The 21,912-nt window shown below is 45.1% G+C and overlaps 1 protein-coding gene across 8 annotated transcripts in view; it reads right to left on the bottom strand.

Annotated features, from left to right (window-relative positions):
* The window catches only part of RGS6 (regulator of G protein signaling 6), a 464,067-nt gene that overhangs the window by 35,127 nt on the left and 407,028 nt on the right, over window positions 1-21,912 (bottom strand). For all 8 annotated transcript variants that reach the window (XM_090271078.1, XM_090271080.1, XM_090271082.1 and 5 more), the window contains exons 13-15: window positions 19,815-19,925; window positions 15,135-15,260; window positions 8,491-8,677 (exon numbers count right to left, since the gene is read on the bottom strand). In XM_090271078.1, coding sequence (XP_090127204.1) covers window positions 8,491-8,677; window positions 15,135-15,260; window positions 19,815-19,925 — 424 coding nt within the window. The remainder of the gene's footprint in view (window positions 1-8,490; window positions 8,678-15,134; window positions 15,261-19,814; window positions 19,926-21,912) is intronic.

Below are 21,912 nucleotides of genomic sequence, written 5' to 3'. Positions count from 1 at the left end.
AGGCTTGTTTTGTTTTGTTTGTAAAGAATGATGTGATCTTAGACAGGCTCTGCCTAATGGCAAAAAGCCACCAGGGCCTTCTATTTCCTTTGAAATTTCCCTCAGTATAGAACTTCATAGTCCACAGGTCAAGGTCTCCTGACTTGGTTGGGAGAATGGATGTTCATGAAATGGATGGAGGGGGAGAGAGATGAATAGAATGGACCTTTGACACAGCCCTTGCAATACCCTTGGATACTCTGAGACTTTTAAAATTGAAGCGAGGTGGCCATGGCACCAGCCAGCTTCTCCCTCCTGCCACTGGTGGAGGCTTTGGAAAGAAGTGAATGCCCTCAGAGGAAGACTTGGGTTCTCTGTGCTTCCTCTGGTTTCAGTCTGTCCTCCAAAACCTGTCAGCAACACTTGAGACTACACGCCCCGAGATTCAGCTGTCTCTTGGCTCCAGCTCACTCTGCCCACTACCATCTGTCTTACCCTCTCCTAGCTCAAAGCCTTTGAAGCTTTCCTACTGTCTCAGGTGAACACGTTCGTATTCCTTAGGATGATGACACTCCAGGACCCACAAATTTGGCTCCTATATACTTTTCTACATTGTCCTGCCCCCCCGCTCCCGCCAAGAACTTCTTTCAAGAGCAAGCATCTTCTTGGGAGAATTCTTTTTTGATCTAGCGTGGAATTATAACACCTCAGGGAATACTAAAGCCATTAAGTTTTGTGAGCACACATGCACACCTATCTAGCACTTTTACTTATTCAAAGAATTTTCAGGGCTATTAGCTCATCTGATTTCTCAAACATCCTTAGAGGGTTGAAGAGGAGACATCATCCCCATTTTACAGATGAGGAAACTAAGGTACAAAGGTGAAGTTCCTTCCCTGGACCACATAGCAAGTGGGTGGCAATGCAGGTCCTTTGATGCCCTACAGTTGAGAATAGAGATTTCAATCCCTAGCATAAAGAACTGAGTCCTTAAAAAAAAGAATCATGGCCCATTTTTCTTTTTTCTTCCCTAACAAGACAAATCTATGAAATTGGAACAATGCAGCAAACAGCTGAGGGCTATGGTCACAGCCCACAGACCTTTATGGAAGATTTGGTCTTGGCCCAAATTTTCAAAACGCCAAATGGATCAGCAAAACACAAGTGCAAATGCTGGGCTTGTGCTGACAGGGTAGCTTGTGCAATATTTCCACAGGAAGCAAGCACAGGCAATTAACTTTGCTATAACAATGCATGTGGTCAAATGAAAAATAAATCCTCAGAGCCTGGACCCCGACTCCAGTCCCCATTTCAACTGAATTCATAAATCTGGCTGGGCCTTCATCTGGCTACTGACCCCTAATAATAGGGCACATGCTCCCAATTCCATCGGCAGTCTGATCACTGTGGGGGACCTGTGAGAACCATTGTGACCAGCTGAGGAAGCCACCCAGAGCTCTGATTCCAGGTGGCGTAGGGCCTTAGGTGTCACTGTTCCCATTTTACAGATGGGCAAACTGAGAAGAGCAAGCTGGAAGGACTTAAATGGGTAACCCTAGACAAAGTGTACGGCAGAAATACCATCAGAGCCCGTTCCTCAGCTCTGGGCCCTTCTCTGGGGACCAGAGTTTCTCCAGCTCTCAGTGTAACAGCCAAGCCCTCAACACCAACCATCCGGGGGCAGTGTGATCTGAACAGTCGACCCTTGGCCATCAAGTTGGGACATCTGGTGCAAGTCATGGCTGGCCAGGGGTTGCTAAGGATTTTTAACCTCCTTTCCTTATCTGGAAACTTCTGAATCACTGCTGTGTAGCTGGTGCAGGTGGCAATGCGAACCAGGAAGGGAAAGGCAGTGGGAATGTCATGGGACAGGCTGATGTCTTCTAGGTCCACTCCACACCTCTCAACCCTTGGCAGGTTGGTGTGTTTCTGTTACCACATCAGGCCGAGGCCTCCTGTAATCTACTGTCCTGTATAAACCGAAGACTAACCACTCCCAACCCTTTATTTTTGACCTGTCTAAATTCCTTCAAGCATTTCAATGATTTTCATGCACAGGGGTCTTCAACCAAGGCTTGCTGCTTATATCAAGCCCAGGGGCTATTTCTTTATGTTCCACAAGCTAAGGATGATTTTTACATGTTTAAATGGCTGAAAAGAATAAAAAGAAGAAGAATATTTCATGAAGAATTATATAAAATTGAACTGTGTTCCTAAATAAAGTTTTTTGGAACACAGCCACGCCCGCTCATTTATATTATTTACATTGCTATGTTGTTACAGCGCAGCTGTTTTTTAAGGCAGAACTGAGTAGTAGTGACGTAGACCATATCACCCACAAAGGCTAAAATTTATACTACGTGACCCTTTACAGAAAAAGTTTAGTTTTTAACCAACACCCCTGGTTTAGTGTAAAAGACAGGCTACAGAATCACCTTATTCACATAATCACCCTGTACACTTAAATTGAGAAAGAAAATACACTAAAATAGGCGTTATCTCTGGGTGCTAAGGTTACCTGCAATTATTTGAATTTTTTCACCAAACATGCTAAACATATGAGTATAAAACAACATTTGGAAAATGAAATAGTAAATATTTGTCCTAACCTACTGTGGGTCAGACACCTTTAATTGTTGACATGGTTCATTTCACCTAACCCCCTTCTGCCCTCTGCATAAGCATTTCTGTTCTATAGATAAGGCAGGAGGACTCGGAGGGTTAAGTAGCTTGCCCAGGGCCACACCACTAGTTAGAAGCACTTGGTACATTTACGGTGGAAACACACAAGCAAAAGAGAACAAGCTGAGAACAGAAACTGGTTTAGGAAGAAAGTTTTGTTTGAATTCACAGGAGACCAGCTTAACAGATAATGAGGAACTTAAGAGATTCTTAGGGTATCCTCAAGAATATGATAAAACGTATGTATTTGGAAATACCTGAAAAATGGCAGAGCACTATACTGACAAAGGCTGTTTATTCAGAAACTTGTCAAGGCATAACCTGCAAAGTTTCTAAGACTGCCCATCAAATCTTTCTTGAATTAGAAATAGCATAGCCCTGGCTGGTGTGGCTCAGTGGATTGAGTGCCGGCCTGTGAATCAAAGGGTCGCTAATTCAATTCCCAGTCAGGGCACAGACCTGGGTTGCAGGCCAGGTCCCCAGCTGGGGGTACACAAGAGGCAACCACACATTGATGTTCTCGCTCTCTCTTTCTCCCTTTCTAAAAAGAAATAAAATAAAATGTTTTAAAAAGAGAAATAGCACAAATGTCAAGAAGAGAGGATTGACCAGACTATGGTTGTTCACACAATGGAAGCTATACAGCAATTAAACAACCAGGTGAGAATCATATTGCTGCTGCTGGTGTTGGCAGTATGATCTTGAGACTGCTCTGTGGAAATGCAGGATAAAGCTAATAACCAATTATATAAGGTACTAATGCTATCATCCACAGCATCCTTGAGAACCAGGATTCTCTGAATAGAGAAAGGAGGCACAGATGTAAGAAAGGAGCGATTAAATAAAATCCTCTGGAGTTTTCAATTTGAATAGAAAGTATCAGTATGAACACAGGATGTATTTTCACCACAAACAACAACCACATATTCTCAGCTCTGTCCGCTAAAGAGGCCCAGAAGTGATGACCAACTCAGGAACAATAAGCACCCTTATGTGTCTAAATTATGGTCTCTAAAAACCATTTCCCTCTAAGAGAAAACAAGAACCCTTGGAGGAATGGCTGATTCCAGGGTTGGGGCAGGGTCTGGAATATTTTTCTTCCTTGTTATTTGGATGACATCAGACTACTAGGGACATGTAAGAAGGAACCAACTGGCCAGAGATGACACAATTTAAGCATCAATAAATATAATAAACAAAATGGATTAAAACACATCAACTATGTTTAAATCTATGAGTTCAAAAACACAACCAAAAATCCTAATTGGCCACCATTGGACAATGATAGTAAACCAGTTATTATTTTGAAAACTGGAAAATAAAGGGGAAGAATAAAACATTTATTTTATTTTTCCTGTATTACTAGGTAATCAAATAACAGAGGCATTCAGTTATTTATATTTCAGCTAATAAGAGAAGAATGATGGGATTAGAACACCACCATTTTATAACTCCTAATTAACTCGTGGGTATAAGTAATAAACACCAGTGGCTGCTAATACCACAAAAAAGAGAGACCACTACACATCACGATCTCACAAGAGAGCACAAGTCAATCTCAGAGGCAGTGTTGCCCACAAAAACCAAATGTAAATATGATTAAATATCTAAATCAAACTACCAATTTATAGGAAATACAGATGGTAGAAAAACATGTTAAATAGTATCACAGGGCTACAATCAGAAAAATCCAGACTATGGGGATCCCTGTAGGACAAAGAATCCATGTTCTTCATCAAACAAATTACAAGTTGGCAGGGAGAAGGGGGCAGGGGCTGTAAAAGAAACCTGTAGATTAAGAGGCACTTATAAGGCATGCCAACCTACCGGAATGTGTGGCCCTTAATTGGACTCTGATTTTAAGTAAGGGTTGAGAAAAGGCATTTATGGAACAATCAGAAATTCAAACACTTGCCTGACATTTGATGATATTAAGAGATTGTCGCTAATTTGTTAAGCTATGATAAAGGTATTGTGGTAATGAAATGAAAGGGTCCGTTTCTTTCTGAGATACATACCTAAGTATTTACAGATAAAATTATATAATGCCTTGGTTTATATATGTGAAAATACATATATATTTAAATTTGCTTTAAAATAACTCAGTGGTAGGTGAAAAATCAAGGGGGGGGGACACAGAATGAGATCAGTCTTGCATTGATCATTACTGAGGCTGGAAGATTGCTTGCTCTACTCTTTCCACTTTCCAACGTTTACAAGTTTTATAATAAAACATTAAACTAAATCTTTCCCAATGCCATGCTTAGAGCGCTAACACCAGGCTTAGTGCATCATAGTTCTGACCAGTATCCCTTTCCTAACATTTCAGGAATAATGAAAAGTTGAGCTTTGTGCTTCAGCCCATTCATATAAGGAGCCTCTGCATGCCCCTCCTTCCCAGGATATGTGCTCAGGAGCATATTCACGTACACACACAAAAATCTATCAGGAAAAAAAAGATTTCTCACAGCAAATATTTTGCTTTGAAGCTGAAAAGGGTATGAGGGACTGGTGATTTCATGCAAAAGCAATGAACTCCATAGAGCTTTAAAAATCTTCCTTGTACAGGCATTTGGTGGAGCTCATGACCAGGGTGAAAGGAAAGATAGCTGTAGTGTTGAGGTTGGTGGGCGTGTCCGTCCTGAAATTCTAAGCAAATGACAACACCAATCTGGATGCAAAGGAACACTCGCTGTGTTTTCATGCCATTATTTGCATTGGTGCCTCTGAGTTTCCTGAATTAGATAATACAGTTGTCCCCCACCACCCTTATCCACAGATAGGGGCGTGGGAGGGATACGTTCTAAGACGCTTAGTGGATGCCTGAAAGCCTGGAGAGAATAAACCCTAGTCAACTTCTTCAGCTCTGTTGGAAATACAGCAGCAGCTTCTTCATCCGAGATAGCCTCTCCAATAGTTTTTATATTTTTCAGTCCAAACCTATTCCTGAATTTGTGTGAGCATCCCTTACTTGCAGCAAATAGCTTGGTGTCACTCATTTCAAGGATCCCTTGCTGAAGTCTCGGTACAGATACATGCTTTCTGGTGCAACATCAAATGGGACGTGTTTTCTGTTTGTGTCTCCACCCACAAATTTGATGCCCTTTCCATCTTAACTAAGCACTTATCACGCACGGTGGCTGTAGCTTTTGCAGCTTGAGATGCAACAGCAAATGAGCGTAAATTTCTTTTTTCTTCTCCACAATTTCATGGATAGAAGATTCATTCTTACTGTAGATCTTAGCAACCTCAGCATATGATGTTTTTTCTTTTCTTATTAAGCAAAGAACTTTTACCTTTTTCCTTAAAGGAGGCACCTTGTGACTTCTCTTTGGCATAGCTGAATTGCCAACATCACAACTCTTGCACTTTGGGATCATTATTAAGTAAAATAAGGGTGACTTGAACAAAAGCACCGTGATACCATGACAGTCGATCTGATAATTGAGGACAGCTACTAAGTGACTAATGAACTGGGAGCATCTACAGCGCGGATACACTGAACAAAGGGATGAATCACGTCCTGGATGGGGGGAGTGGGGTGGTGTGAGATTTCATCAAGCTACTTAGAACAGTGCACAATTTAAAACTTAGAAATTATTGCTCTGATTGGTGTGGTTCAGTGCGTTGGACATCATCCTGCAAACAGAAAGGTTGCCAATTCGATTCCCAGTCAGGACACATGCCTGGGTTACGGGCCAGGTCCTCGGTTGGGGGTGTGCGAGAGGCAGCCTGTTGATGTTTCTCGGGCACATCAATGTTTCTCTCCCTCTCTTTCTACCCCCCTTCCCCTCTCTCTAAAAATAGAGAAATAAATCTTTTTAAAAAAGTATGAATTGTTTATTTCTGAAATTTCCCATTGAATATTTTCAGACTGCAGCTGACCGAGGATAATTGGAACTTGGGAAAGTGGAACTGAAGATGAGGGGGCACTACTGTATGTGGCTGCTATTTGCGGGGCACCTCTATATTCCAAGCCTTGTGCAATGTGATAAGCTACCACAAAGAATGACAAAAAGCCCCCGCCCTTGATGGGAGTACAGCCCAGTGGGGGAATATAACAAGCAAATGGGCAATTTTGCCAATGGATGAAGTGCCTCAAAGGGGAGAGCTCTAGGGTTTAAGGAAGCCCACAGGATGGACTTCTGACTCTGTGGAACAATTAGGGCACAGATGCTGGTGAGGCTGGAGAAAGAAACGGGTGCCACATAATCCCTCCTGAGGGCCCAGAGGTGCGCATCAAATCAGTTTCTTACTTCCTGGCCTCCAAGTTTGATTTCCTACTACCATCCTACAGCCCAAGACAGGGCTTAAGGTTTTGCTCCTACCTCCTCAGCTCTCTTTATTTCTCTCACCGGCAGGGTCCCATGGAGAATTAGAGTAGTTTGCGCTCCCGTGGACAGTACAGTAGTCCACCCTTATCTGCGGTTTTGCTTTTCACAGTTACCCGTGGCCAACAGTGGTCTGAAACTATTCCATGGGAAATTCCAGAAATAAACAGGTCATAGGTGTTACATTGTCAGTGTTTTGCGCAGTGTGATACAATCTCGCTCTGTCTCACTCCGTCCCACCTGGGACGGGAACCATCACTTTGTCCATCATCTCCAAACCGTAGACGCTCCCCGCCTGGTGGCCACTCAGCAGCTGTGTCTGTAGTGGATCCACTGTCCTGGTATTGCAGTGTTTGCTTGTGTTCAAGTTGCCCCTATTTTAATTAACAATGGCCCTAAAGTGAAAGGGAAGTGATGCTGGCGAGCTGGACACACCAAAGAGGAGCCGCGCCGTGCTTCCTTCAAGCGAAGAGGTGAAAGTTCTCACCTTAAAAGGAAAGAAAAATGGTGGTTAGGCTGAAATTGCTAAGATCTACAGGAGGAATGAATCTTCTACTGTGAAATTGCGAAGAAGGAAAGAGAAATGCATGCTTGTTTTGCTGTTGCACCTCAGACTGTGAACGGTATGGCCATGGAGCAGGATAAGTGCTTAGTTAAGAAGGAAGAGGCATTCAGTGTGTGGGTGGAGACATGAACAGATGACGTGTACCAGACTTTGGCAACGTGCTGAGCCAATGCAAAGACTTCTGCAAGGAGTCCTCTAAAATGAGTGACACCAAGCCATTTGCTGCAAGTAAGGGATGGTCACACAGACTCACTAATAGATTGGACTGAAAAACAAAAATTGCTGGAAAGATAGAGAGAGGGAGCATAAGCACACATTCACATAACTTTTATTAGAGTGTACTGTTATAATTGTCCTATTTTATCATTAGTTATTGCTGTTGACTTCTTGCTGTGTCTAATTTATAAATGGAACTTTATCATAGGTATGTGTGTATAGGAAAAAACACAGTGTATATAGGATTTGTTACTATCTGAGATATCAGGCATCCACTGGGGGTCTTGTGGATAAGGGGGGACTACTGTAGTTGGAAATCACTATAGATGCAGTGTAGGGTGGTGGTAAGGAGGGTGGGCTTCATGGTTAGATGTGGGCTTGACCCATGACCCCGTGAGCTCTATACCCATTTTGACGATGTTGTGTTATGGATTTTACTATGGGACTTCAGAGTCTGTGAAACACTTTGAGATTTTCCTGGAAAAGATAATGCATATAACTGTAATTTTCTATTTCTGTGTAATAATGTAATTAATCTAGGAAACAATACTCCTGGAATTTCATTGAGCACCTACCTGGAATGGTTTCCTTATGAATAATAAAACCTGGAATTCTGACTATACACAAGGCTTTGAACGCGTGTTAAAGAGTGGGGTGGTGGAGTGGGCAAATGAACACAACACCTTTTGATAGAACCATTTGAGGAGTTAAGCAAACCTGGGCATCTTCAAATGTGTATCTCCCTCCATCTTTGACATTTTGGCTGGTTATCTCATAACTATGAGAATCCAGGTTGATTGCACTTGGGGCCCCTGGAGACAGAAACTCTTGCCAGATTTCTTCTACCCTCTTGGCCACATCCTGAAGGGGTTGTTTCTTGAGATCTTGGACGGCCAACCAGAACCTGAAGTGGAAGCATAAAGACAGTCACTTCCAGGGGACTTAGCATCTAGACTCTGAGGGACACAGTCCCAGCATTGACCTCCTATGAGATTCATTCTGCTGCACCCCAAGTCTTCCCTGCTGTCATTACTCAGGTGACAAAGACTGTAGGGACTGCCAAAAAACACAACTGATGCTCTGGTATTGTGGAGAACCAAAAATAGTGCCCATTAGAAGATCATTGTGCTTCTGGTTACCAAGAAGACGTCTCTTTCCTCCTATAACAGGGTCCCTCAGCTACAGCACTATTGCCATTGTGGGCTGGTTAATTTACTTTTATTGTGGGGCCTGTCCTGTGCATTGTAGGATGTTTAGCAGCAACCTTGGCCTCTACCTACTAGACGCCAGTAGCAACCCCTCTCCAAGTTGTGACAACCAAAAATGTTTCCAGACATTACCAAATGTCCCCTGGGAGGTAAAATCAGCCCTGGCTGAGGAACATTGCTCTATATAGATGTCATGACACAGACAAAAGGGAGTTCTTTGGTTATATCTGGTTGGGATCAGTGAGAGGCATCAAAATGAAAGAAAGGCCATAGAAACAAAGAGAATCTTAGGACCATAAAGAATATCTGAGCCGGAAGGACCTAGCTGTTCATGTTACAGTTGAGTTGATTCCCAACACCAGTGTCCAGTATGCTGTTTGCATATGGTCGGCACTCAATAAATGGCTGTGGATTGAGGGTGAGCTCACCTGGAACAGAGCTGAGGGGGCAGCCACAGGGAACCTCTGCCAAGAAATTCTCCGGAAGTGCTGGAGAGAAAACCTTCCTGTTCACGTCCATATTTGCCTGTCATAAATCCCTCAGTGTCAGCAGGGCAGCCGCCATTGGGAGAGCTGGGTGTGAGCTCCCTTCTGCTGGGAGCAGCAGTAACTAAAGCCAAAGCGTGGACAGTGGCTCCCTAGGTCTTGAGGATGGTGTCCAGGGCAGCCCTGGGGAGGGCTGTCAGCAGGACCCAGGTGTGGGTGGCACATTGTGTGCCCTGTGAACAAGACAGGCCAGTTTCCCCACCAGTGAGACAGGAGGACAGGCCCCCGGCCATGTGACTTCCACCGCCACGGGAATCACACATAGACAAACCCACAAAAGGACACGGACAAGAGAACCTGGAACACAACATGGTGGAAAGTGCATTCAATCTGTCACTGAATTTCTGCCCAAGTAAGATGTACTTGTTATTTTTTAAAAGGTTAAGCATGTTTTTCTGTTGCTGTTCATGGACAGGTCTTTGAAGCCAAGTGTGTGGCCCAAAGGCACCACTTAGTGGCCAACTGAGGTAACGCAGCCCCATTTCCACAAGGAGAGAAGACAGGCGCAACATGCGTGTGCATGTGCGTGTGCACGGTGGGCTCCAACTCTTCCCCTGCTGTGCCATTTGGGATTCTAATAACCCCCTTGAAGAAACTGTCATGGTTCCCTTGGTGATTCTGAAAAGCACGAGTTTAAGGCAGAGGAGACTTAATAACTTCACTCAACCGAATGATGAGGAAACAGTTTTGTCCCCATCCCGGCCATGCCGCTGTCTTGGGACTGTATCTTTCTGGGTGTCTCTCTCCTCACCTGTAAAATGGGTGCAGAGAGGGTGGAGGGATATGTGACGTGGCTTTGAAGAACTCCCCATTCAGGTGTAAATCTGAAATGCTGTCAGGTCCCATGGAACAATGGGCGCGCTGGTGGATGAGGAGGAGGAATAGGGGGAGAAGGGGAGAACAGAGGCGGGAATGACATTTCCTAGACAGTAATTTTCTCTCCTTGCACACACGGAGACCCTCTTGGCCTTCTGTGTGCCTTGCAAGTGACCTGCGTCATTCCTCTTAGGCGACAGCAAACATGCTGTCACGACAGCATCCTGACATCCCCTGTGTGCTTACCATCACTGGTTTTGAAGAGCCTTGGTGCCAGTTTGGAATCCAGAACAGGCTTTGGCTTGTGTTTGCCACCTGCGAGCCCAGAGACCAAGCTCCGGCTCTGAGCCTGCCCAAACGAGCCCCAGAAGCTTGCCTCCCCCCATTTCCATGCTGGGCAGCCCACTGAGGCCTGCACGCCGCTGCTGCCCTTATCAAAAGCCTGCAGGTATCCCTGCTCCTGGAGGCTGCCAGCAGGGAGGAGGCTGCCAGCGGCGGCGGTGTCCAATCCAGCCACCCTGCACTAAGCCTCTGTGGCGGGCAGCAGAAGGGCTGCCATGACTGGCAGGCTGCGAGGACCCACTGGTATCAGTGAGACCACCTGTCCTGCCTGGCCCGAGTCATCACAGCGCAGGCAGACAGCCCGTGTGCCAGCATGTGACCCGTGTCCCTGGCATAGGAATGCAGGCTGGACACCGGGCGTTGAGGGAGGGAGCCTGGGCTCAATGCCACTGGCTGAGCAGTGGTGCACTGGACTGGACTTGCTGGCTCCCTCAGGATCACGATCCTGACGGGCAACGGCATTCTCTCCCCACGGCTGGCTGGAACAATGGAAACCGTTCTCGAGCCTGCCGGGAGGTCTGGGCAGCCCCTCCATTCCTAGCTTACACAGCTTTTCATAAACTAGGATTGTCATGGGTTAGAAAAATCTAGCTTTTAGTCCATTTGCAGAGAAAAAGCAAACTCCATGCAAAAGGAAGGGTTTCTGTGCCCTCTGCTGGTCAACAGAGACTCAGGAACAAGGGATCCAGCTTGACTTAGGCTCCCGTTGGGCACATCCATGAGGCTAGCAGCACCACACCCCAGAAGCTGAGTTATGTTCCACGGGCCGTGGAAGATTGTCACGGTATTGCGTGAGGCACCTCTGTCCCAATTAATCATGTATTTGGTTAGTGGTGAATCCCACTAGGCCTGGTGAAGCTTTTGAGGTCTTTCCAGAACTCGGGGCCACCATGAGAGAGGGGAGGCTCTCCATGCAAACCTGGCAACTCCCCTGTGCTCTGTTTAATTGCTTCTCCCCTCAGCCGACACTGTGTGGAACCAGGATAATCAATCTGCAGGTTAGAAGAACAACCCTGTTCTCTCTGGAGGCGGCACAGCTCATAAAAAATGTACGGGGGACGCTCTTAGCTGCGGGTTTTGATTTTTAACTCATGCCCTGCTGTGTGGCAGCAGGTGTCGAGCCAGGGAGGACAAAGATCGGTGCAGGGGAGACAGAGAAGGGGCCAGAGGGCAGGGGCTCCTGTCATCATTCTGGGAAAGCGTGCAGAGAAGGGAGGAGAGCGACCTCAGATAACTCACCAGAAGTCCCTGTGCCAGGACTGGGAGGCCCCCGCCTTGTGAAGGAGAGGTCACCTGCCTTCCAAAGGCCCCAAGCAAATGGCTGCCCCGGGGGCCACGCAGTCCAACCAGACCCGGGGCTCAGCTCCGGTGCGACGGGAGCGTGCTGCCGCATGCTGTGCCGTCTGCAGCAAAACGCACTGCCTGTCCCCCACGGGGGTGGGGATCTGGGGATGAGGCTGCTTCCTCAGCTCCCAGGCTCACTCCCTGAAAGTGACCGAAGGGGACTTCCACTTCCACTGTATTATCACAGACAACTTCCCTTAAAGGATCCCGGGTGAACCTTTGCTGGTGTGACAACAATACCTAAGTCTCTTTGGAGCTCTTCTGCTCCGCATTCTGAAATTCTGGTATAAATTCAACCATTTGGCTACTCAACTGGCACTCCAGGTGCCGTGCAAAGGTGTAATAATCTTAGCAGCCCTTTTCCTGGAGAGACGCAAGGGCGCGCAGGGAGGCCTGCTGAGTACAGCTTCCAACTGAATTCTGGTCCGTCTCTCTTTCCCTCCCGTGCTCCAATGCCGGTTGCCTGGGATCTCGACCAAGCCTGGGGGGAGAAACAACCCCAGCATGGCCGACCCCACAGATGGGCAGAATCCCCGAGCTGTGCCGCACTGAACAGCTCCAGGGGCCCCACGCCCATAGACTGCCATGGAGGTGCACCTGGACAAGAGGTGAAAACGCAGTGAGCTCTGAGTCCTCGGGACCGGGGTCATGATAGGTACTGAGCCACTCTCTGCAGCTGAAGGAATGAACACCGAGGGAGGGGAAGAAGAAGCTATCTGCTTCTGAGTGACTGAAGAGTCCGGAAGTTGTGTGATTTAAAACTGAGCTTTGCCCCCATATTCCATTTATGCTGAATGTCATACGAGTGGAATTCGGATGTCCAGAGAGGATTTTAGAAGCTCTTGGGCTGTACTGTTTATCTCTGGCTATTCTATATTTTCTTTATCCTCTCTTCCAACAAAAACCACAGGGGACCCTCTCTAAGTCTGGATTTATGCATTCGTGTGTACACACGCATGCTCACACACGCTCTTTCCCCCCAGATGGAGTGTAGCCCTGCTGGCATGGGAGGAAGCTGCTGGCAGCGGCACAGAGGTGATGGCAGGCTGAGGCGCAGGACACCTGCAGGGACACACTCCTGCATGCCATAAATGTGATGTGCATTTTATGAAACTCATCTGAACCCTAGTGTGGGCATGGCTACACTCCGGGTGGGCAAAGCAGCGCTGAGCCAGCAGCAGCTCCTGCTCCTGCCCCTCACATGACCAGGATCTTGTGGCCATTCTTCAAAGTCTGCAACAGTTCAGGTGGCAGAGGGTTCTAAGGTCACTCATGGGCCAAGACATAGTCAGGGGGAGGCAGCCTCTGTGCCATCGCATTGTGAGGACCCAGGGGGGCAGGATGAGAAGGGGAGATGGAAAGGACTTCTAGGGGTGGATCATGGGGGCCAAGCTGGGGTTCGGCCCTAGGGCTGAAGTGACCACAGAGAGGTTGCCTGATGCCTCATGCTGGCCACAGAAGGCACAGCTTCCCAAGCCTGTGAGGCTGGTCAGCGTGAACACCACCCTACTGAAGTGAAGTCTGCCGTCACGAACGCCTGACTAGGAACTGAAGCAGAGCTCCGAGCTGTGCTGAGCATAATGCCTCAGCACAAGGCAAGATCTCTTGCATCGTCACCTGAAATCAGACATTCAACCTTATCTGGTTTACAGTAGGCTCACGGCTTCCTAGAAGGGCATCGAGACATAAGTTAATTGACAACTACACGTCTTCCCAGGACTTTCTGGATTACAGAGCTATCCAGCTGAGAATACGCTCTCTCCTTTTTTTGTCCATCAGCATCCTGCATATTCTTCTTCTCTTGCACTCCTCCCTCCCTTTTAAAAACACTCCTAAAATGCTCCTTAGAGTTTATTCTTGTTTGTATTCGTTTAATGATTTAATCGTTTCTTGTGTTTTTTCCTCAAGGACTTACAAGGTCATCGTTGCAGGCAAAGAGCACACATTTTGACTTCCTTGCATCCACTGGCAAACTCTTGGGGGGCTTCGTGTGGCACAGGTGTGTCGCAAATATCCCTTGACTGACATGTGGGACTGATAGGGTTTCTCATGCCAAATAAATAATATGGACTTTGGACATTAACACTGGCATGGAGAGTTTTTTACCCACAGTACATGCTCTGACTTTTAAAAGTTCAAAAATATTTTAAAAAGTTAATAAAGCCACTCTTTGAAAAAGTGCATTGGAAGATGGGAATTAACCTGCATATAAAAGAAAACTTGGTACCAAGAAGAAAATGGAAATTCCCAACATTCCCACTGAGAAATTCCCAGGTGGCTAAGATTATCACTCAAGGGTCTTTTAAGTTACACATTCCACAGGTTTCTGCTTCTACACCCAATACAATGAAGGTCTGAATAAACCACAAATTCCCAGTTTGTCATAACCATGAGCCCTTTCCTTTTTAATGCACCCCCTTTCCTTCCTCTCTCAATGGACCTTATGTTTTGAAAGCTTTATTTTTTCTACTGAACAGTAATTATTAATGTATTTTCCCTTATCTTGATGAATCATAGACCAACAGACACAACCAAGAGTCTCACTGGCATCAGGTGACCAAAACAACCACCACGAGAGTTGATAGAATTCCCCCTAAAAGAAAAGCGTGTTTTAATAAGCTTGTACAGTGATGCCTCCAGTTATTGAATGATATGTATTCGTGCTTTTTGAAATTCTGAAATGAGGCCACAGACCCCTTTTTCTTCTGGTGGGCTTGTTAAATACTCAGGGCCCCCAACTTGGGCGGTTCTGAAGGAGAGGCTCTCTGAGCTGCTTTTCACTCTGAAACCCCCTTGCTCCAGGGTTTTAGTGACAGGGCGATGTCATCAAGTACCTTTGACTGTTTACTTGTTACTGGAGAGCAAGCTCACTTGAAGAAATGTCCTCTGGACTTAAAGAACAATAATGCTGGTGTTGGTAGGTGCTAATGCGGTGATAGCAAAGCTGTGTATAAAGTGTGTTCTTCTCCATTTCAATCGCCAGACTAGCTGGAATTTGCATTTGAACCATAACATTTGATTGAAAAGCGGAGGCAGAAAGAGAGGCTGATCATGCACATTTCTTCATACTCACCCTGCACACAGCTTAAACCTTTGAGAGATTTACCTGAGGTTTTCTGAGCTGAATTCGGACTCCAGGAATCGTAGAAACTGGTCCCGTCCCACCTGGTCCTTCAGCATCTCGTCAAATGAGAAGCCCCATCTCTTTACTCGCTGCTGGCTGGGCTCTTTGCTTTTATGGGGGCCGGTGAGGGGGCAAACAAAGGTTTAAAAAATGATCAATATTAGGCAAGAACCTGTGTCATAGTCTCTCTAGCAAGTCAAATCTATTTTGGGGCCACACACCAAAGGGAAATTTCACAAAGTTAAACGACGGATTGCATAAAAACCTGTACAGACTCTCAATGCAGACTTCATTACAGCAACATCAGCCAACGATAAAAAGTTCTCTTTAAAGAAGACATTTAGGTTCTGGTGGCCAGGAGGTGAGCCGAGTGGCTCCTGTCTGCCGCTCGTACGACAACCCACTGATTTGGCTTCCCTGGACCACTCCTGTCAGTCACAGGCCCAACACTTGACTCCACTGATTTTTCCTTTGTTCTTGTTATAACTGAGGATGCCTTGTGACTCCAACCTTTCATCAGAGGGGCTGCCCTCACCTCTCGCCCCTTCCTCAATCCACAGGGGAGAACCAGAGTCCTGTTTGGATCCAAGTGACCGAGAGAGAGTGGTCAGAAAGGAAACAACTCACCCCGGATAAAACCCATTTGTGTGTTTAGAAGCAGAATATTGTATTCATTTATCGATTGAACAACCACCTGCACAGTGTTTATGAGAGTCTAGATGTTTTACATCTGTCAACTCACTGAGTCCTCACAACTGCTCTGTAAAACTTGGACTATCATTATCCCTACTTGACAGATAGGGAAACTGAGGCCTAGTGATAATGTGCCCAAGGACACTCTAGAAGTTGATGGAGTCAAGACTGAAGGCCAGATAGTGTGGCCCCGGAGTGCAGCTCCTAACTGTAGCTGCTGTGCCGTATCACACCCATGTGACCTTCCTCAGGCCAACGCGGGGTGCGGGTGGGGATGGGGGGCTTGGTGGTCTTATTCTTTTGGTTTTGGAAGATGCAAGTATTTCCTTCAGCTACTGTCTTTCCATTTACACTTCATTTGCTGCATTTATTCCTCTGTCTCTTCAAATACGAATAGAGCCTTAGTTCACACGTCACATGCTGTGATTCTCCACTCAAGGAGTGATCTATGGATCTGCATGGAAAATGTCATGACCCATCTATACTTTTTGAATGCCTACTGTGTGCCAGACCTGGGTTTAGGTGCAAAAAATGATTTTAAGTTTAGAAAGAACCAGGGGGAGAGGATGTGATATAGAATGGGTGGATAGATGTGGTGGCCACTCTGGATTAAGTGGTCACAGAGGACCCTTCTGAGGAAGGGACACCAGTGACATGAATGAGAAGAGGAGCCCACCATCTGGGGAAGTGGTCCAGGAATAGAGAACTGGCAAGAATCTGGCATTCATTGAAACAATAGAAAACAAAATGGAAAAATACAGTATGTCAAGGTAAAGAAACTTTCTATTAGCAGATGACAAATTATGAGAAATTCCAGGAAGGTATGAAGCAAATGAACTGAACTGACGACAACTCATTTGAGAGCTGCCTATGATTTCAGCGGGTCCATCTGAGGAGAAAGTAACTGGGTGTCCCCAACAAAAGCCTAGGACAACCTCAGGCTCTGAGCAGCAGGACTAAAGGTAGAAGCTGTCAGCGGGCATTGGACAGGGGGCATGTGGAAGAGATTCAGAAAGGAGGACCACAGCATCCTCACGGCAGAGGGGTTCTCCAAAGCAAAGGGGGATGCTTTCTGGCCAGCTTCTAATATGGGCAGCAAAACCAGGGTAGTGCCGCTGTACCCTAGGAGTGCAACAGCAAATCCAGAGGGAGAAGGCACCTTGGCAAAGCAGGGAGACTTCCAAAGACATGCCAGCTTTTTCCTATTTCTCTTGGCTTCTGCAGATCTAACCGGGTTCCCCTAAGATGCCTCAGCAGAAGAAAGATCGGATTTACTAGGGAGCAGTGTGCGGAGGAAACTGAAGAACTTCAGAAACCCCGTCAGGGCTTGGAAGCAGAGCCCTTGGCTGCAGGGTTGTCATTGAGGGAAGGTGGGGCTCTACTACCCATGGACCCCGTAGTCACCAGTCCCACTCTGAGAGGGGACCCAGTCTTTCGGTCTGTTCTTGGACCACGTAGCCAGGACTCGGAGAGGAATCTCACCAGTTTACCTGTGTCCTCCCATTAATATACTCAGGTGAAGTCACATGAACTGCTCAGAGGAGAGCCTGCTGGGGGGAAGTCTGTAAACCACACCAGAAATTTTCAAATTGTGCCGTTCCTCAAAATTGCCTGGAATGTTTGCTGACAACATAGATACCCAGAACCACCCCAAGGGCATCTGTATTTTTAATGAGCATCTTAGGTGATTCTGATGCACCCTGTGTGTTAAGAACCAATGGTCCACACGATTGCTGAGGGAACCCTCACCAGCTACTAAGATAGTCCGTCTGGACTAGGGCTGCACCTGAGAATCACCTGGGGAGATATTTAAAAAATGCCAGTGCCTCACTTCCAGAAATTCTGGTTTAATTGGTCTGGAGAGGGAAATGGGCCATTGTTGCTGCTGCTGTTGTTGTTTTTTCCAGAAATGCTCCAGGTGCGTCAAATATGCAGCCGGAGTTGAAAGTTGAGACCTTTCTTTATGAAAACCTGCAGTCCCCCAAGTTTCTGGGTATATGAAAAGATCGATCTGCTCTGAACAGTGATTGGAGTAATGAAACAACGACTAGAAATAACATTTCTCTGGTCAGTGACCCCTGGGAAACAGGCTAAGCTGCAGAAATCGAGGAGAGAAATATGAAAAAAAAAAAAAAAATCTGTATCCCCCCCGTCAGGGGGATGCAAGAGGATAAGTGTCAGCAGAACAGATCAGGCTCCTAAGAGAAAGACGTCCAGGAAATAGTAAGAATTCCTAGAAATGAAAAGCATGATCATCAACCCCTCCCAACACTCAGTAGGAAAAGACAAACTCATTAAAGCATAAAAATCACAGAATGGACGTCACTGAAAACAACACTGGTGACTCTGAAGAGTAATTTGATCCTTGAATATAGAATAAAAAGGGTACTAGAGAAAAGATAAGAGATACAGCTGCCCCATCCCAGAGGCCCCACAATTCCTACAAAAGGACTTCCTGAAAAGAGAAGATAGAAAGAAAAAAAGCATGGCAGTGATTTAAAAAATGGGAAAAAAACACACTGATTTAAAAGATTTTAGTTTTTGGATCAGATTAGAAGGGACGACCTAGGGCATGTTTATTTATTAAAATGTCAGGTCCAAAGAACTTGACATATATTTATTTTCTAACAACTTAGTTGCTATTTAAAGTACATATAAATGGAAAGGACAATGAATGTATTTAATTCATTCTTAAATAAACACGCGCGTGCTGTTGAGCATGGTACCCCTTCTTAAACTTTGGAATCAGACTGGGCCCCCTCACCCTTGTTTCCAGTTCCATGTGGATTTTTGGATAGCACTGCTTTTTATCACAGCCAACTGCTCTGAAAACCCAGACTTACAAAGATATGGCATCACTGGAGGGCATGGAATGGGACCCAATGTTGAAAACAGTGAACGACCTTAACTAGGAGTTGATGCAGCATCTGACATATGTCATGATCATTGCATTTCCCTCAATGATCCTGTGGCAACCCTGTGAGGTCCCTGCAGGGGCTCAGGGGACCCTGGTGCAGTCTGGGAACCATGGCGTTAGACTCTAAACAAGGCTCTTTCTGGAAAAGGAGATTGGGTTGGAGGAAGAGAGAACTTTCTTTGTTATGTATGTCTGAGTAGTTTAAACTTTGTATAATAAGCACTATGACTTTGACTACTTTTTATAAAGGTTTTCCATTTTAAGAAAAGAACCCAGAAAAAAGCAAGAGTGAAAGTGAGGGAGAGAGATATAAAGAAATGAGCAAAGAGGGCTGAGGGCCCAGGCACACTGCACCAGACTTGTCTGTGTGTTTCCTTCTGTAATCCGGCATGTGTCCCAGTCCTTCTGGGCTCTGGTCCCTCAGCTAGTAAGCAAACACACTGGCTTGTGGCTCATGGGTGAGAAGCTACTGGATGGGGTCATCCCTGCAGGTTTCTCCAGAAGAGCCGTGATGAAAACCAGGGCTCTGGAGCCCTCTGTCTGGTCCAATCCTAACTCTGCCACCTACTCGCTCTGTGACCTTGAGCAGGTTCATTAACTCCTCTGTGCTTCAGTTTCTTCATCTGTTCGATGGGAGAATTATTTATTGTGGGAGTCCATGTAAGACACATATTATATTATTACTGTTGCTGCCATCATACACACATACACACACTCACACACACACACCAAATTGGCCAATAGATTCTTTTCCTCTGGCGATCAGAGCTTGGAAATGTGAGGGACTGCCCCTGTTATCATGATATCCAAAGGGTCAGAGAGAAGGCAGAGGGAAGGCACAAAGGATCTATGTATAAACCAAACTACAAGGAGGCAGAAACCATGAGTAAGCAAGCAGAACTCAGTGGGGAGGTTACTTAAGGGGTTTCTGTTCAAGTGATAAGGTCAAATTAAGATAGGGGATCATGTAATCTTACAATCTCATAAGTTTTTTCCACATCTACTCCCAAACATTACTATTTATTTATTTATTTATTTATTTATTTATTTACCTCTTCTCTATGTCCCATAAAGTGATATCGTCACTGATCCAGGGATTGGACGGCTCTGCTGGCGTTATCAAGGGGTCATATTCCACATACTGCTCCGTGTAAGCAATTAAGCTGCAGGGGGGAAGCAGAGCAAAGAATGCCATGATTTCCTGTGAAACTTTTATTCTGCTTTACACAAACATGAGGTCAGTCGTATCCTTCTAAACTAGAAGGGAAAAATTACCACCACTCCCACTGTGGACAAGTTGAACTGTTTTCACTTGCCCCATGTCCCCTTCTCGTTTGGACATTACTGCAGTCACAGGATACAGATGAACTTTGTGTCTTTTCCCCACTCACTGCTTCCCTGAACCTGCGTGCCTCCCTCCCTGGCTTTGCCAGCCTTACTGGCACACTGGTCCAAACCCACTTGTGTGTTGCTTTCTGACTGACATGGACTGCAGATCCCAAGACATCTGGGACACACAGAGATGCTCTAGTTCCTCCAGGCTGTTGGCCCAGCATTCCCAGCTGGAGGACTTTCTTGTTGGAAAGACTTTAAAATCCTGGCAGACCACAGGAGTTAATATATCATAAGCATTTTTCCTAAAAGCAATTTAGATTTTCTAGTTATAACTTAAATAGCCACATAATCTTTGTAAGCAAAATTTTACCAAAAGGCATGGACATAGTTAAAACAATAAAATAGTACTAAATGATTTTCATGTACAAAAAAAGCAATAGCGAAGGTTTTATTTCCTCCTATCCCTTCTCAAAGAGACATCCACTTTCTACCCTTCTGTTTCTTTTAATATTTACCTGTATATTTTTAAATTATATCTTTTTATACCTGTTCTTCATTATCTATTTTATTTTTCATGATCAGTTTTAGATGAGCATTTAACTTTCTGCTCACTAATCTCCAATTCTCCTAACCATTTACTCCCATGATCCTCCAAATAGACTTATATAGCAATTTTTGTTAAATCAATAATCAGTGTCCACATTACTGAACTAGTTGTTTGCTGCTAAGCAAAGTAGCATATGACTTATCTCAAGTATCCCTTCAGATCTGTAAAACATCTAGCAGTAATTTATCCCTATCCTAACCACGTCAGATAATCCGTCAGTTCTGTCTCCCTCTCCCTGAAGTGTTGAGTCCTCTTGCTGCAATCTGGACCATTTGCTCTACAGGCCTGACACAAAACCGTCATCCTGGGACTTCCTTCAGTTTTGTGTTGAAGCCCTTGTTTCCTGGATTCCATGTCTGTCTGTTGGTTTCACTCCCTGGTTGTGCTGAAGTACATCCTTTAATAGAAGTTTCCTAAGAAGTATAGTGTTGGACATGGAACCCAGTGTAAGACTAATTTTCTTTCCGAATTTTGAAGGCAATGTTTTACTTTATTTTATTATTATTATTATTTTTGTATTCAGTGTTACTATGGAGAAGTCTGGATTCATTTTGATTTAAACATTTTCTTTTCTCTTTGGAAACTGAGAATCTTCTCTTTATTGTCACAGTGCTCTGAGATTTCACCATGGCCCTTGCTGGTTGTTTTTGGTTCACTGTGCTAGGTGCAATATGAGACACATTTCCCATAAATATTATTTCTTTGCTAATGTCATACCATTTATTTTTCCTTTCTATAATTTTTTTTAGTTACATATTGGACATCTTGAATTGATTGATCATCTAATTTTCCTAAATTGGCCCTCCCATTTTTCATCTTTTTGTTTGACAGTTCTTCCAACCTTTCTCTTTATCTATTTTTAAAAATTTAAGCCACCATTTTCTTAAGTTTCCAAAGTTCATTCTTCTTTATCATAGTATCGAGTTCTTGTTTTATGGATGGAATAGCTACTCATACTTCTGAGGATATTATTCTATATTTTTATTTTTAGCTTCTTGAGTAGTTTTTGGTCCTCCAAGTCCCTTCTTTTGTTTGTTTTGATTACATGCCTTTCCATGGAGTTTTTCTTGAGCGTCTGGAAAACCTCTGGATATCCATTTATGCTTAAGAGAGAGGCACTAAAACTGCGTGGAGGCTCCACATGTCTGTGTGCATGGACAGGACCTGCTCACTGATGGGCTTCATTGTCGGGTCACCGAGTGGCTTGC

The sequence above is a fragment of the Furipterus horrens genome, unplaced genomic scaffold, assembly GCF_987537825.1.
Source record: "Furipterus horrens unplaced genomic scaffold, mFurHor1.1.pri manual_scaffold_3, whole genome shotgun sequence".
Taxonomy (NCBI): Eukaryota; Metazoa; Chordata; class Mammalia; order Chiroptera; family Furipteridae; genus Furipterus; species Furipterus horrens.
Note: the sequence above shows the minus strand (reverse complement) of the source record. Positions and strands in the feature narration are given on the sequence as shown.